The 17,635-nt window shown below is 41.9% G+C and overlaps 1 protein-coding gene across 5 annotated transcripts in view; it reads right to left on the bottom strand.

Moving 5' to 3' along the window:
• The window catches only part of ST3GAL6 (ST3 beta-galactoside alpha-2,3-sialyltransferase 6), an 87,063-nt gene that overhangs the window by 16,944 nt on the left and 52,484 nt on the right, over positions 1-17,635 (bottom strand). For 4 of the 5 annotated variants that reach the window (XM_006769282.2, XM_015567554.1, XM_015567555.1 and 1 more), the window contains 2 exons: positions 11,334-11,437; positions 10,307-10,370 (listed from right to left, as the gene is read on the bottom strand). The exons of the other annotated variant lie outside the window; for it this stretch is intronic. In XM_006769282.2, the coding sequence (XP_006769345.1) occupies positions 10,307-10,370; positions 11,334-11,437 (168 nt within the window). The remainder of the gene's footprint in view (positions 1-10,306; positions 10,371-11,333; positions 11,438-17,635) is intronic. 5 annotated transcript variants of the gene reach the window in all.

Below are 17,635 nucleotides of genomic sequence, written 5' to 3' on the forward strand. Positions count from 1 at the left end.
GAAGCAGGTAGGGAAGAGCACAGGCCCCAAACTGCTCACCTGGAAAACAAACTCATTCCAGGGGGCCTGGACCTGCTAATGGGAAACCTGGAAAGCTGCTGACAGGGCAATGGTAAGAGGTTACACTCCCCCAGGTGAGAGGCATGTTCCTCATCAGGTCGGGCCGATCCAGGAGAGGCACTACCTCACGCAGAGGGCAACATCGACACCATCATGTAGAGCAGTGGTTCTCAACCTTCTGGCCCTTTAAATACAGTTCCTCAATGTTGTGACCCAACCATAAAATTATTTTCGTTGCTACTTCATAACTGTAATGTTGCTACTGTTACGAATCGTAATGTAAATATCTGATATGCAGGATGATCTTAGGCGACCCCTGTGAAAGGGTCGTTTGACCGCCAAAGGGGTCGTGACCCACAGGCTGAGAACCGCTGAAATAGAGAAAGCGAACTTGAGTTGCCCATTTCACATGATCTGTGGTCTGTCTTTTTTCTCTGACTGCTTCCTGATATTCATTTTCCCCTCCAGCAGCATCATATGCATTCACATCCATCACTCCATCTTCAACAACCTATGGCAGTTCCCACTGGTCCTATTCCCTCGTGCCTTGTCACCGAGACCTGCTTTCATGAGCCTGCCAATGGTTGGTCTAGAGGTGGCCCTGGGACCCATCCCTAGGCAGTCAGAGATAAGGCAGTCTATTGGATGCTCTGGAGAAGATTTTAGTTCCAGCAAGAGAATGAGCAGAACCCTTTCCTTTTACTTTAAATACAGTTCCTCAATGTTGTGACCCAACCATAAAATTATTTTCGTTGCTACTTCATAACTGTAATGTTGCTACTGTTACGAATCGTAATGTAAATATCTGATATGCAGGATGATCTTAGGCGACCCCTGTGAAAGGGTCGTTTGACCGCCAAAGGGGTCGTGACCCACAGGCTGAGAACCGCTGAAATAGAGAAAGCGAACTTGAGTTGCCCATTTCACATGATCTGTGGTCTGTCTTTTTTCTCTGACTGCTTCCTGATATTCATTTTCCCCTCCAGCAGCATCATATGCATTCACATCCATCACTCCATCTTCAACAACCTATGGCAGTTCCCACTGGTCCTATTCCCTCGTGCCTTGTCACCGAGACCTGCTTTCATGAGCCTGCCAATGGTTGGTCTAGAGGTGGCCCTGGGACCCATCCCTAGGCAGTCAGAGATAAGGCAGTCTATTGGATGCTCTGGAGAAGATTTTAGTTCCAGCAAGAGAATGAGCAGAACCCTTTCCTTTTATCCACCCCTTCCTTCCTGCTCAGATAACGCTGTGTAATGACATCAAGTTAGAGCAGCTGCTGTTTCTCACAACGAACAGGGAAAGGCAGAGAGTGCCAGAGACGCTGCCACGCCCCAGCAGATATGACTGTATGACTAAAGGAGTGCCCATACCCACAGCTACTCCACAGAGGTGCAGCTGTACAATGCACCATTCAGGTACTGCATGTGTGAACTGGTACTCCCAGGAGCATGCAACCCAGTCTGTGCAGCCATAAGCAGGTCCCCCCAACCCCCGCCAGAGGAACCGCAAGCCTGCAGATCCAGGAACCACATACCTATGTGATGTGGGAGTTAAAGGTCTGCTTTGTTTACATCACGTTTACTCAGGAAGACTGTCACTTGCAGCCCCAAGATCCCAAAACACTGTGCAAGGTACTACAGGTGGAGACCTGACTGCTGGTTGTGCTACCCCTGACAGCATCTCTGGGACCTTGGCCTTGTGACCCAACCTTTCACCTCAGTCTGCCCTTTCGTGAATCACTGGGGTTCAATGTTGTTATTCTGTTGCACGGGACCGTTTTCTCCAGCGTGTGTGGGGGTATCTATGGTTCTACAACAGCTGACTGCGTCAATGCCACGCCCTTCACCACACATGACTCACTTGGTTGCTAGAGAATCACAGCCCCCCCTCCCCCCAACTCCCCTCCTGGCTGAAAGTGCTGCCATGGAAAGAAACCCTGCAAACCAGCAGGGTGTCCAGAGGTTGATGCAGGTGTGGATACCTCGAACAGAGCCCGGCTCTTGTTAATAAATACCCAATAAATCTCTTTCTTCTTTTTAAGTTGTCCACAGGCCATGGGCTGGCCCTGGCTCGTTACCCATCTCACCAGTCTCTGCTGACGTTGACATCATGGATTCTGCCTGGTGAGCAGCCTGGAAGCATTCACGAAACCCTGCTCACTTAGCACAGGTGCTTCCGTTAGGTAAGGTGTTTGTGTCTAGTTACTCTGTAACCACCTAGGCAGGCCTCAAGCAGTCTTCCGGGACGTGGCATGCTTCCAGAATGTGGTGCTGGAGGCTGGGGGTGGGGAGCAAGTTCCTGCCTTTTAAGTGGAGGCTGAGATTATGTGATTTGGGGTTGCTGCTGCTCTGGTTGTGGGAGAATGTACTCCCACCAAGGAGAAAGCAGCAAACCCGGGGACCAGGGAGGAAGCTGGTGCTTAGAAGCTACACAGGCAGCCGGGAAGTGTCAGGGCCTTGCAACATGGGCACATTTTAAGAACAAGTTTTCTGTGATGCAATCCCCTTAAAGTATTCCCAACCTTTAGTTAAGTTTTTTAAAAAAATATTTTTGTTGATTTTTAGAGAGAGAGGAAGAGAAAAGGAGAGAAAGAGAAATATGGATGGGAGAGTGAAACATTGACTGGCTGCCTTCCGCATGCCTCCCACTGAGGATGGAGCCCACAACCCAGGCATGTGCCCTGACTGGGAATCAAACTGGCACTGAATGATGCCCAACGAACGAAGCCACACCGGCAGAGCTTTTGTGAAGTTTGTAAAACATGGCCACCTTGTGTGAGCTGTGCTTTAGAGAATAAAGAAAGGAACCCAAGGCCTGAGAAATCACCTCAGGCCTTGGGTTCCTTTTGGCCCTATCCCCACAGGCCAGGCCAAGGGACCCCACCTTCAGGAGGGACCCTGCTCACTCCGAAGATGCCCTTGAGCCCTGGCGCCACCCTAGGTGTGGCTGGCTAGGGAGGGACTGCAGGAGGTTGGCTCCGGCCCATCTCACTCAGTCCCACCCTGCCAGCCACCTTCTAATTAATTTCCTTTCAATATGCATGAATCTATGCACTGGGTCTCTAGTTGAAATATAATTCACATGTCATAAAATTCACTATTAGAAATAATAAGATTCAGTGGGTTTTGGCATCTTCACAAAGTTGTGTAACAATCACCACTATCAAGTACAGAACATCCATCACCCCGCAGAGAAACCCCGAGCCAGTAGCAGGTGTGCATCAACCACTAATCTATGTTTTGTCTCTATAGCTGTACAGTGGGGCCTTGACTTATGAGTTTAATTCGTTCCGAGACCGAGCTTGTTAACTCAAATTACTCTATCAACTCAATGCAAAAAATCGGCCAAGAGACAGCTGGTATCTCAAAAAACTCATTAGTTGGGACACTCGTAAGTCAAGGCCCCACTGTATCTATTCTGGCTATTTGGCATAAGGGGAATTGTATAACATGTGGTCTTCAGTGACTGGCTTCTTTCGTCATTCATAACGTTCTCCAGGTTTATCCAGGTCGCAGCATGAGTCAGTACCTCATTCCTTTCCATGACCAAACAATAGCCGTTACACAGGCATACATTTATTTACCTGCTCTGCAGTTGTTGGGCATTTGAGGCTATTATGAATAATTCTGCTTTGAGCATTGATGTGTAAGTCTTATGTTTTCATATGACTTCCATTTAAGCTTCCTATTTTGAAATTATTCTAGACTCACAGAAGGTCACAAAATAGTACTGAGAAGTCCTGTACACCCTTCACCCACTTCCCCTGGTTTCACTGACTGAGCTATTTCCTATTGAAATTGGTATGGGTATAATGCACACATATAGTTCTGCCCTCCCTCTTTGACAAGAAACCAAGATTCAGAAATTCAAAAACTGGCCCAAGGTCACAGAACAGTGAGTGCACCCCTCCCCCCACAAATACCAACCCCCCTCTATTTAGATGGCCCCATACCCCCACCTCCCCACCTTCACCCCCTACCATAAAAACAATAGCCTGGTTTTCAAGCTATCCTTTTCTAGCATGTTATCAATCCCCTGCTGCCAAAGTCCTGGTCTGACAGCTAATCTATAATAATCCATAAAAATAAAAGCATAATATGTTAATTAGACCAGACAGCCAAAGGACCTTCCAGACGAAGCTGGGGCTGAGGCAGTTGCCACAGCTGCTAGGGCCAAGCCCCTTGCACGAATTTTGTGCATCGGGCCTCTAGTATATCCATAAAAGAAGGAATATGAAAAAAAACCCCACTAATAATAGTTTTAAAATAACTTAGGTGGTGGTAGCACAACATTGTGATATACTAAATGCCACTGAACTGTTCACTTTAAATGGTTCATTTTATGTTATGTGAATTATACCTCAATTAAAAATACGGTTTGTCAACGTTTCTGGGAGACTTGTTTTCTTTCCCAAACTCAGTAGAATCAGCTGGCGCAGAGGCAGCACTGGGGAGAAGGCCAGTTCCCGCACTGACTCTGCCTGTGTGATCTTATCTTCAGGGTGAGAGCTGAGGGGAAAAAACAGGTTCTGTGGTATCTGTTCAGAGAAGAGTCTATCAAGATCAGGCATCTTCAAGGGGAAAAAGAGAACCTATTTAACATACTTGTGTTTTCAATGACCTGACACGGGTACTCCGGAGGCGTTTTAGTTTAACCCTGTAAAAGTGCTAACCCATCGGGGCAAGCACGGTTTGAGGCTAAGGATGAAAGCATAAGCCACATTAAGTAATGAATGGGGCAGTGGAGAGCCCTGGAAACCCTAAAGAATACGACAAAAGAACTAACACTTCCAGAATTCTCTTCCCCTTCCCGCTCAGGATGGCGCACAGGTGAAGGCAGTCGATTGTGGAGTCTTTTCTCTGCTTATTGGAATGCGAAGCGGCGACTGGAGATCCATGGCAGGCTGGCGGCCTCTCGCCCCAGACTTCCATATCACCTCTCCGGACCCCATGTCTCATCTTTAACATGAGGGGGTTGGACTAGATGATCCCCATCGGTCCTGCCTCTGACCATCTCTATGACTTCACCACTTTGCTTTTGGGTCTGGCTCGTTCACACAACACATCAAGGGCAGGTTAGCTTAGGTCCATGGTCGGCAAACTGTGGCTCTCGAGCCACATGCGGCTCTTTGGCCCCTTAAGTGTGGATCTTCCACAAAATACCACAAAATACCATGTGCGGGCGCGCATGTACAGTGTGATTGAAACTTCGTGGCCCATGCACAGAAGTCGGTATTTTGTGGAAGAGCCACACTCAAGGGGCCAAAGAGCCGCATGTGGCTTGCAAGCTGCAGTTTGCCGAGCCGCAGTTTGCCGACCACCGACTTAGATAATTAGGATTTGCTAGGAAACAAGTCAGCAGCCTTAATATTGACCTTACCCCAACCTGCTGGGCTATTGCTTGGGAGAGAAACTCAGAAAGAATATAAAGGAAAAGGCCCAATATTACATCCTCCTATCATGCAATAGGACATGTGCATTACCCATTTTAATTTATTTATTTTGGTACAAACGCATACCAAAAAGGTTCATTAAATAAAATAAAATGGGTAATGCACATGTATATCTTTTCACATAGAACAGAGAGAACTCCAGTCAAAATATTAGGGGAAAGGTGATTTTCTAACATGTGAATGTCTTTCTAACAGAGGTGATTATTAAAAGGAGGCAAATTATTATAATTATCACTAGGTGACAAAAAGCTTTGAGAAAACACACATAGATGCGGGTTTGTTGAGGTTATTTTGGAGGGAAACAGGGAGTGGCTATGGAAGGGAGGAGCTAAGAGCAAAGAACAAGCATGGAATTGTTACAGCTCCAAGGCTCCTTCACACAGTTTGTTTTGTTTTGGTTTTTTTTTTTTTGGCCAAACACACACACTCCTGTTCTCCCCCCTCTTTATTTCTGGCTCAAAGTTCTTCATGGTCTTAACTTTAGAAAAAGGCTCTCTCTGCCTCAAGGTCACTTTACCAACATTACCTTACAAATATGGCATAAATAAGACCTTCATAAGAGATGCCACCTCAGAATGCTTTACAACCCCGGTGTGTTTGCACAGTTCGCACAGTGTATCACTTCTCCAAGAGAGAAACCACAGTCAGCTGCTTCCAGCTCTAGGCTAGGTTGCTCTCCAGTTACCAAGTAACCGATTCAGAACCCTGACGGTTCCCAGGCACAAACCGGTGGGACGAGGACAGTGGTACAGAATGCTGATGAAGCCTGCTAGTTGCCCTTCAATAATCATGTTTCCTTTGTTCAGTAAAATAGGTCTTTGTTTTTTTAAGGTGGGCACACAGCCAGGTGGAATAAAGACTACAATTCCCAGTCGTATTTACAGCTAGGTGTGGCCTTGTGATTATATTCCTAGCCAACCAGACATAATCATAAATGTTTAGCAACCAGTTCTCTTTGGGAGGAAGAAGGGTGATGAGAGAGACCGGGGTTTGTGGTGTTTGTGTTTGTAGCGTTTGCCAGTCACTATGGCACAAATCGCCCCTCCACGGGTCATCTCAAGCTTCCACCTGATGGCATGGAATGCGGCGTTGGGAAGAGCTGCAGCTCTCACACGAATGCAGTGAAGTATTATATATGATTTCTGGGAAAAATCCTGAAAGAAGGAGACCAGCCTTACTGCTGGGGTGTGCCCTTCCCCCTCCCTCCTCCCTGATGGCCAGAATGTAGACCCTAAGGAGGAATCCCTACAGAGGAAACTGTATAGAGAAATGCAGAGCCACAATGGAGAAGCCTCGGTCCCTGATGCTCAGCTGCTGGGCTGGCCCTGGAATGCTCACCTGCCAACTTCATTTACGCAACAACTGTGAGAAAGAACAAACTCCTATCTCGTAAATGCAACTGGTATTTGGAGTGCTCCCATTCCCAGTGGAAACTACCACAACTGACGGCATCATGCGTGCTCAGTAAGATAAGTAAACCAAGCTAGGGTCATATCTGGTGGGATCACAAAGGATCCACATCTGAAACAACAACAAAAGAGAAATGCCTGAACCTTTCTGGAAGGGACGAAGAGGATGGAGGGAGAATCACGTATTGCTGAAGAGAGCAGCCAGAGGAAAAGGGACGAGAAAAGATGGCTCTCACCTCTCCGCACCCCAGTCCCTCCTCTCTGGCCTGCAAACCCAGCACAAAGAGTGAGCAATCCCAGGCCAACAAGGCTGCCTCCGCACACCCCCGGGGCTAGCCTCCGCATACAGTCGGCCGTAGGGGTGACTCTCCCACTAGGGGCAGTCCAAATCCTCTGCCTGAGAAAGAGAGACTGTTCTCAGACTTCCTTCTTCCGGAGCAGTTTTGCAAGGTCTAGAGGAGAAGTGGTATGGGCAGGTCACTCAGGGGACAGTCTGAATGGACTTGGGCAGCAGTAGGCAGGCTAGTACACCTGGCTTTCTGGAATATATTTGAAATGTATTGCTCAGGCCCAGGCTGGCCTGTTACTGTCTTTGTATTGTACAGTGGGTTCCAGACAAACACTGAATGACTTACTTACAATACAGGTAAAATTTATTACTTGCGAACCCTTCTCAAAAGTTAATATGCAAAGAGAAGCTGATAGTGTCATGGGTATATTCTTACTGTGGATGAAAAGGCGGCTCTGCAATAAGCCTCACAGGCTCAGGGGGCCACATGCAGGCCTGACAAGCCCAGTGACCAAATGTATCTGCACAGGATGGTCCGATCACAAATCCCTAACTGGGTAGGTCACAGCAGGTAGTCCTGTCCCAGGCCTACAGCTTCCTTAGCAAAGGTCAGTCCTCACAAGTGAGCTCTGTCCACTGTTCTTATGCATCTGGGATAACATACCTCTGAAATGTCAGAGTACAGTGGGGCCTTGACGTACGAGTTTAATTCGTTCTGAGACCGAGCGCATTAAGGAGCTCGTTAACTCAAATTACTCTATCAACTCAATGCAAAAAATCTGCCGAGAGACAGCTGGTATCTCAAAAAAACTCGTTAGTCGGGACACTTGTAAGTCAAGACCCCACTGTAATTTTCTTTTCTTACCCCTCAAAGGCACAGCCACCGGCACCAGACCACAGAACTCTCACTGTTACCTTATTCCCTGCATACCATCTATATGTGCCGTAAATGTTCATTATTGACTATCCTGCACCCATCAATGCAAAAGTATGTGTTTCTCCTGGCCCTTAATCTACTTCCAATGGATTTCATGCACCTTCCTTAGATCTCCTTGATTCTTTTTTTTTTTAATTAATTTTTTTCGAGACAGAAAGAGAGGAAGGGAGGGAGGGAGGCTAGGAGGGAAGGAAAGAGAAAGAGGAGGAAGAAGAGAGAGGGAGAGAGAGAAACATCAACCCATTGTTTCGATCATCTATGCATTCATTGGTTGATCCTTATATGTGCCCTGACCAGGGATCGAACCTGCAACCTTGGTATATCAGGACAACACTCTAACTGCACTAACCGGCCAGGACAAATCTCCTTTGATTGTAATGTATACAATAAACTGCAAGAGCGCCATTCTCCAGACCAGCTGAGATCTTGCTCCCCGGCATCTGTTGTCAGCTTGGCAAAAATAAGCTCATAAAAATTGTCTACAGGTTTGGGCTTTTCCTGACTCAGCCACCTTTATCAAATTTCAGAACAGTCTCTCTAGGGAACAGGTGTGCACATGTCCCGCGAGCAGCTCAGCAATGCTGAGCATCTGAGTGCATGGCTAGGCCGCTCTGTGGGGATCCAAAAGGAAGTTTTCTATTCGCTCTCCACCTGACGAGTCTCTGACTGCATTTATTCCACTTCAGACTGAAGGACCCTTGTACAATCTGCATGACTTCCAATCTCTCCTTCCCAGCCATACCCACCTCCCTCCCAACACTGGAGATGCTAAGAACCTGCCCTGAGTTGGAGGTGCAAGGAGGGGCACTCTCGGTGACAACGGGGGGTGGGGGGGGGGCAGAGTGACAAGCACAAGTCAGCAAGAGAAAGCAGCCTGCCCAGTGCACACATGATAAACACCCGTACCTGAGAGGTTCTGAAAGCAATTAAATAAAGCACAGTCTAGTTCTAAGATAAAAACAACGCAGAAAGGAAACTTTCATTCACATCCCCTTAAGTCTCCTGTCGGTAGTTCACATCACAGGGCCAAGAATCTTTTCAAATATCCGCAGATACTTGCTGTAAATGTCTGAGGAATGATCATTATCACTTGTAAATCAGAAATCTAGGCACTAGATAAATCCATCTAAGTCACATCCACAAACACATACAGTTGTCTGCCTAGCCTCAGTTTCTCCAGTTAACATGGAGATCATCAAGGATGCTTTTCAGGGTGGTGGTAAAAACTAGAGAGAATTGACACAAAGCACAGACGGATGCCCAAGGGCTGCACACACACAAATATCCTACAAATGAGAGCTATCTAAACTCTGGTGAGAGGCAGAGGCAAGTGAGATGAACTCAGTCAAAATCTAGCATTGTTCCTCCCTCTCTGTTATGTAAACTCTATTTCATTTTCACACCTCTGTCCACTAACCCATTTCGGCACCACCCCCGTCCCCAATAGCGCTTCCGTTCTCTTGTGCAAGAAGGAAATTTCTGCATTCTACTTTTTAATGGAGGTCAGACCATTACAGACTACCCATATCATCCCTCTGTAGCTTAAAACTTTGTGAAATAAGTCTACCTCTATAAATTCAACAGGCAATTCAATTTCTAGGGGGTGAACTTGACATCAAAATTTTCTAAAAGCTAAATTACCATGTGTAGTCAGAAAGTGTGTATCTAAGCAAGCCTCCTGCTTACCTCAAATATAATTCTGAATAAAAGGAAGAGAGCTGCTTCTGAAATCCAATATTCAAATGAAACAGAAAGGATCCTTATGGACAGTTTAGAAAATGTATGGGAAGGTGTGGGAACCAGCCCCAGAGGGAGGCTGTGAGCTGATTAACAGGGGATGAGAATTAATTCTTCAGTAACAAGTTAGAAAAAAAGAATGTGGGTAAAAAACGCCCTGACTTTGCACTAGTATTACCCATCTCAAACCTTCTGCAAGGGTTTGAGCCAGCCAATTACATTACAAAGCTTCTAAATTAATTTTGTAGTTTGTTTATTTCAAGTGTTGTTTGTTTATTCAAGAAATAACTACTAGATGTTTTAGTTACGTACCAATGCTGTGGAATTTTCCCAAGTGATGACATTTTACATCGGGGTGCATGTTTTGAACCACTTCAGCTAAAGCTAAAAGTCAAACAGAGGCAAGGAAATGAACTCACTTGTCAGACTCATCAAAGAGGTCACAGCTCTGCAGCTTTGAAAGAGCAAGTCGAAAATATTCCGCTAGAAAACAAATGGAGTACTGTGAGTGAAAGGAATTGTGGCTTCGTGGGTACATAGTAAGCCACCTTTAACCCCACTCATCCCCCAAAGCCATTACAACTGGTGTGGCTACATTTGATTTCTTCTGAGATGAAGATTCATGATACAACTGCATTTAGCCAGCACTACGTAATAGACACATCACAATGGTCGATGCTTTAAGGACACGTTCCAAAAACCCCAGAAAAATAAGGGGCTTAGTGGGAAAACAATCATAAAAAGTAATCCCCAAATTAGCAGAATCAGATAATTCTGAAACTAAAATCAGTATAGAAATCACCTTTTAAAACACACACACACACACACACACACACACACACACAATCAATAAGCAAAATCTAAGTCAGAAAACTGTAGGCTTGTCACCTTCTGGGCTTTTAGGGTCTCCCCAAAATGGAGAACATAAAGTTGTGCAAGCCAATCAGGTTTCAAGCAGAGGGGAAAGTTTCTCATTATTAGTGGATGAAATATTTCTCTCTAAATTTAGCAAAAATAAAACATCCATTGATTAAATTTTTCATCTAGCTCCTCGGTCAAGGAGCTAGAACTTGCTGATGAAATAAAAGAAAGCTCACAAGTAAAGAGGTGAAATGGGAGACTGGGAGGAAGTTAACACACAGGGTTATCCTGCTAATTCTAATTGGAATAAGGTAAGGCCTCAGGACTCATTAACAATACGGTGGTAAAACAAAAGTATAAAGCAGTGTCTTAACAACAACAATAAAAATCTACCCTTTTTAATCCTCTTATTCTATCCTGCCTCCAAAGGAGTTATATGGACGCCCTCTTCCCATTCCAAAATTATATTCTTTAGAAATCATTATGAAGCAGAAAGATGAAAAGGCCTTATTTTTAAATAAACATGCAGTTCACATCAAACACCACTCATATTTAATAGGGCAAGGTAAGAATAACATTACTGACCTGAGGTCCTTATCCCATAGGGCAAATCAAACTTATCGCTACCATACAAGGAAGCAAGCTTTTTAAAATCAGCTGCACAAAGAAAAGGGTGAAACTGGTGAAACCTGGAAGATAAGGATAAGAAATGATTTTCCCAAGTGCACATGACACTTGTAGGCTTTTGAAGTCACAAATGAAAATAACTGTAGCATATTGCTCATATTGTTTTATTGACTATATAAATGTATAATTATTTTTAAATTATCTAAAATCACCTTAAGTAGTATTTAAATAGTACATAGAACAGGATATGCAAAGGAACTACATGATTAGCATGGAAACACTTTCCAGGTAGTGGAATCAAAACTATGTAACAGCTAAGGGGGCAGGGCTTGGGGGAACAAAATTTTCAAACAAACCAACACTAAGTGATAAAATATTAGCTGCCATATACAGAAAGAAACAAAGGAACTAATAAGGGAAAATAAAAATATTGATGCCAACCTATTCCCAAATGTAAAGGCACTATATGTATGAATGTGTCAACCGTGAAAATAAAGCTTACATTAAAATTAGATATAGCTAGAACTAAATTCCTAAATTTAACTAAAATCATTAAATTAAGATTTACTCAAGAACAAGAACCATGGGCATTTTTCTTCTTATTGCCTGTCTCTCCAGGTGCTCTCTCAAACAAAAGAATGTTTGATGAGAGTAGGGGGTGCCTCTGCTTTTTCTCACTTTTAGTGCCTGGCAGAGTAGGCAGACAACATACATTTAATAAATGACTGAATGAATTCAAACTCTAAACTAATTCTTTACACAACCATTATCTAATAGAAAAATAATTTTTTAGTTAAAGAAAAGGAATAGGTGACACTCATATTAAAATACTATTTTTATCTACCAGAAGGACTGAATGCTACAGAGCAAATCAAGCTAATCCTCCCCCGAATCCCCACACAGAACCCCCTCTTCTCAGACTCATCACCTTCACTTTCTCTTAGTCTAAAATCTACAGGTGGAGATCAGAGTGCCCCTTATATTTCAGAGGCGACATGACAGAATGGAGTAGGGGTGAACCGGCTTCAGTTTTATCCGGGCTTTGCCACTCATGAGCCACTAACACTTTTCAGAACTGAGCTAAAACCTCACATGTACTCAAACTAAGGAAACAGGTGGAAGACCAGCCCTTCCTGCTTTACACATGATGTGTTTCCCAGATTTAGTTGTCATAGTGATAGCAGCCTTGCAGGTCCAGCCAATCTTGAAAGGTCCTATGTATACCAGGATGGATGCCCAAGTTCAGGATCTGCTCAGAGAAGATGAAGTGTCAGGTCACCTGACTTACGATTGAGAGTAGACACAAGATCTTCCCAACTTGGGAAAGTGAACCACAGATGACTTTGCATCCAGACAGCAAGGCAATAAAGGACTCTATTCTTTGGAGTCGGTAGGGGTGATGATATGATGACTAATGTCTATTGCCAGTCAAACTTTGTGCTAGATGGCTTACATTTTATTTCTAAATGAAATAATAGGGAAAAATATCTTTCAGGCAAATGGAAATGAATAAAAAGCTGGAGTAGCAATACTTATATCGGACAAAATAGACCTCAAAGTGAAGGCCATAACAAGAGATAAGGAACACCACTTCATAATACTAAAGGGATCGATACAACAAGAGGATATATCCCTGATAAACATATATGCACCTAAAGCAGTAGCACCCACATACATAAAAAAAACTCCTGGAAGATATCAAGGGAGAGATCGACAACAATACAATCATAGTAGGGGACTTTAATACACCACTGACATCACTGGATAAATCCTCTAGACAAAAACTCAGCAAAGAAACAGAAATCCTAAATGACTCACTAGATCAAATGGACTTAACTGACATCTTCAGAACATTTCACCCCAAAGCCACGGAATATACGTTCTTCTCAAGTGCACATGGGACATTTTCAAAAATAGACCACATATTAGGTAACAAGCAAAGTCTTCCAAAATTGAAGAAGATTGAAATCATATCAAGCATTTTCTCAGACCACAATTGCATAATATTAGAAATAAACTACAATAAAAAACAATCCAAAAAATTCAATTGGAAGCTGAAAGCATGCTATTAAACAATGGTTGGGTTACCAAAGAGATCAAAGAAAAAAACTTAAAACATCCTAGGCACTAATGACAATAAAAACACAACAGTCCAAAATCTATGGGACACAATGAAAGCAGACCTGAGAGGGAAGTTTATAGCTCTACAGGCCTATCTCAAAAAAAAAAAAAGAAAAAATGGTAGTAAATCATCTAACTCTACAACTCAAAGAATAAGAAAGAGAGCAACAAGAAAAACCCACAGTATTCAGAACAGCGGTTCTCAACCTGTGGATCACGACCCCTTTGGGGGTCTAATGACCCTTTCACAGGGGTCGCCTAAATACATCCTGCATATCAGATATTTACATTATGATTCATAACAGTAGCAAAATTACAGTTAAGAATTAGCAATGAAAATAATTTTATGGTTGGGGGTCACCACAACATGAGGAACTGTACTAAAAGGTCACAGCATTAGGAAGGTTGAGAACCACTGTTGCAGAAGGAAGAAGATAATAAAGATTAGAGCAGAAATGAATGACATAGAGACCAAAAAACCCCCACAATACAGAAGATCAATGAAAGCAAGAGCTGGTTCTTTGAAAGAACTAGACAACCTGGAGGAAATGGACATATTCCTAGAAAAATACAACCTTCCAAAACTCAATCAGGAAGATTCAAAAAGTCTCAATAGGTCAATAACTATAGAAGAAATTGAAACAGTCATCAAAAAGCTTCCAGTAAACAAAAGCCCGGGGCCAGACGGCTTCACAGGGGAGTTTTACCAAACATTCAAGAAAGAACTAAAACCAGGCTATTACAAAAAAGTCAAGAGGAAGGAATACTTCCAAGCACATTCTATGAAGCCAGCATCACCCTAATACCAAAACTAGATAAAGAAAACACAATGAAAGAGAATTATAGGCCAATATCCCTCATGAAAATAGATGCCAAAATCCTCAACAAAATTCTAGTAAATCGGATCCAGCAGTACATCAGAAAGATCATACACCATGACCAAGTAGGATTTATCCCAGGGATGCAAGGATGGTTCAATATCCGCAAATCAATAAATGTGATACATCACACAAACAAACTGAGAGACAAAAATCACATAATCATATCAATTGATGCAGAAAAAGCATTTGACAAAATCCAACACCCTTTCTTGATAAAAACTCTTAGCAAAGTGGGAATAGAGAGATAATACCTCAACATAATAAAAGCCATATATGACAAACCCACAGTCAACATCATACTCAATGGACAAAAACTAAAACCATTTCCCCTAAGAACAGGAACAAGACAGGGATGCCCACTCTCACCACTCCTGTTTGACATAGAACTGGAAGTATTAGCCATAGTGATCAGACAAGAAGAAAAAAATAAAAGGCATCCAAATTGGAAAAGAAGAGGTAAAACTTTCCTTATTTGCAGACATGATGATATTACACATAGAAAACCCCAAAGACTCCATCAAAAAACTACTAGACCTAATAAATGAATTTGCCAATGTAGCAGAATACAAAATTAACACCCAGAAATCTATAGCATTTTTATACACCAATAATGAACTCACAGAACGAGAAATGAAAAAAAAATCCCATTTACCATTGCACCAAAAAAATTAAGATACCTAGGAATAAACTTAACCAAGGACATAAAAGACCTGTACTTGCAAAATTACAGGACATTTAAAAAAGAGACAGAGGAAGACATAAACAAATGGAAGAACATACCATGTTCATGGATTGGTAGAATCAACATCATTAAAATGTCCATACTAACTAAAGCAATCTATAGATTCAATGCAATACCTATTAAAATACCAATGGCATATTTCAAAGATCTAGAACAAACGTTCCAAAAATTCATCTGGAATAAAAAAAAAAGACCCTGAATAGCCACAGCTATCCTGAGAAAGAAGAACAAAGTTGAAGGGATCACAATACCAGACATCAAACTATATTACCAAGCCACAGTTCTCAAAACTGCCTGGTACTGGCACAGGAACAGACATATAGACCAATGGAACAGAACAGAGGACCCAGAAATTTGCCCAAGCCATTATACTCAATTAATATTCAACATTGGAGTCAAAACAGCCTCTTTAATAAATGGTGCTGGGAAATTTGGTCAGATACATGCAAAAAAATGAAACTAGATCACCAAATTACACCACACAAAAACAAACTCAAAATGGCAGAGGACTTGAATGTAAGACGAGAAACCATAAAAATCCTACAAGACTCTATAGGCAGCAAAATTGCAGACATATGTCATAGCAATATCTACACAGATACAGATCCTAGGGCAAGAGAGACCAAGGAGAAAATAAACAAATGGGACTACATCAAAATAAAAAGCTTCTTCACAGCAAAAGAAACGATCAAGGAAACAACAAGCAAGTCCACTGCATAGGAGAACATATTTGCCAATGTTATCTCCAATAAGGGTTTAATCTCCAACATTAACCTGGAGAACCTGTTTACTATCTATACTAATAGAAGGGTAATATGCTCATTAGACCAGGTCAACCAGACATCTTTCAGACACTCGACTTCCTTCTGGACAAAGCCACGGTGGAGGCCAAGGCAAACACTGCAAAAGAAACCATCAACAAAACAAAAAGAAAATCCACTGCATGGGAGCACATATTTGCCAATGATGTCTCAGATCAGGGTTTAATCTACAAAATTTACAGGGAACTCATACAACTTAACAAAAGGAAGATAAACAATCAAATAAAAAAATGGGCAAAGGACCTCAATAGACACTTTTCGAAAGAAGACATACAGAAGGCCAAGAGACATATGAAAATATGCTCAAAGTTACTAATCATCAGAGAGATACAAATCAAAATGACAATGAGATTCCACCTCACACCTGTCAGAAAAGCTGACATCAACAAATCAACAAATGACAAGTGCTGAGGAGGATACGGAGAAAAAGGAGCCCTCTTGCACTTCTGGTGAGAATGCAAACTGTTTCAGCCACTGTGGAAGAAAGTATGGAGTTTCCTCAAAAAATTAAAAATGGAACTCCCATTTGCCCCAGTAACCCCATTTCTAGGAATATATCCCAAGAAATCAGAAACACCAATCAGAAGGGACATATGCACCCCTATGTTCATAGCAACACAATTTACCCTAGCTAAGATTTGGAAACAGCCTAAGTGCCCATCAGCTTATGAATGGATTAAAAAACTATGATACAATGGAATACTATGCTGCTGTAAAAAAGAAAGAACTCTTACCATTTGCAACATCATGGATGGACATGGACAGCATTATGCTAAGCAAAATAAGCCAGTTGGAGAAAGATAAATATCACATGATCTCAGTCATATGTGGAATATAATGAACAACGTAAACTGATAAATCAAAATAGAGCCAGATTAAAAAAAAAAGTAAGTATTTTAGAAGTAATCCTGTTATTTGCAGATTTTTAATATTTCCTACAACTTTTGTGATATTACACTATATTAGTACAGTTTTGGTAATATTATTATATTTAAAATATTTTTTTGAAATATTAATTTCTATTGCATATATTTAAAATAGTTTTTCTTGAAATATTAATGTTTATTGCATGTAAGGTTATTATATTTAAAATTATTTTTCTTAAAAAAATTCTCAGTTAAAAAAAGAAACCTTTTAATAAAAATTTTGTAACTTAAATTTTACAATATCCTGTTATACATAATTATTTACAAACTACAACATTCGCTAATGACTGATTACTATAATTGCGTTGCATTCATTTCCCTTACATGCCTTAAGTGCAGGCACACCATTTCTTGCCACTAATACTAGCAGCAAAGATTTTAGCATCCAATTGCCACATCATTAGTCTTGAACTAACTTGTTTGGTGTGCACAACAGGAAATATTTCACTTTTGGAGGACAAGAAAAATAGGTTCATTTGTGTTATACTTGTTTATTTGTGCAGTTATCCAGTGTCTGGTAAGTTAATGTTCAAGAAAAATATTAATTTTTATTAAAATTTTCTATTATTTTATGTTAACGTTTACTCATTTATTTCAGCCCTTTGTATTCAGAATGTCTCTATTGAAATAAATCTACCTTTCTCTGAAAATTGAAGCTTTTTTTTGTGGCCCACATAAACTTAAACCTTGCTTATTTGGCCCATGTTAGCCTTTGAGTTTGACATGCTTGTAGTACATTGTATTATATTACTGTGTATTATATTATAAC

Source organism: Myotis davidii, unplaced genomic scaffold (assembly GCF_000327345.1).
Source record: "Myotis davidii unplaced genomic scaffold, ASM32734v1 scaffold1144, whole genome shotgun sequence".
NCBI lineage: Eukaryota > Metazoa > Chordata > Mammalia > Chiroptera > Vespertilionidae > Myotis > Myotis davidii.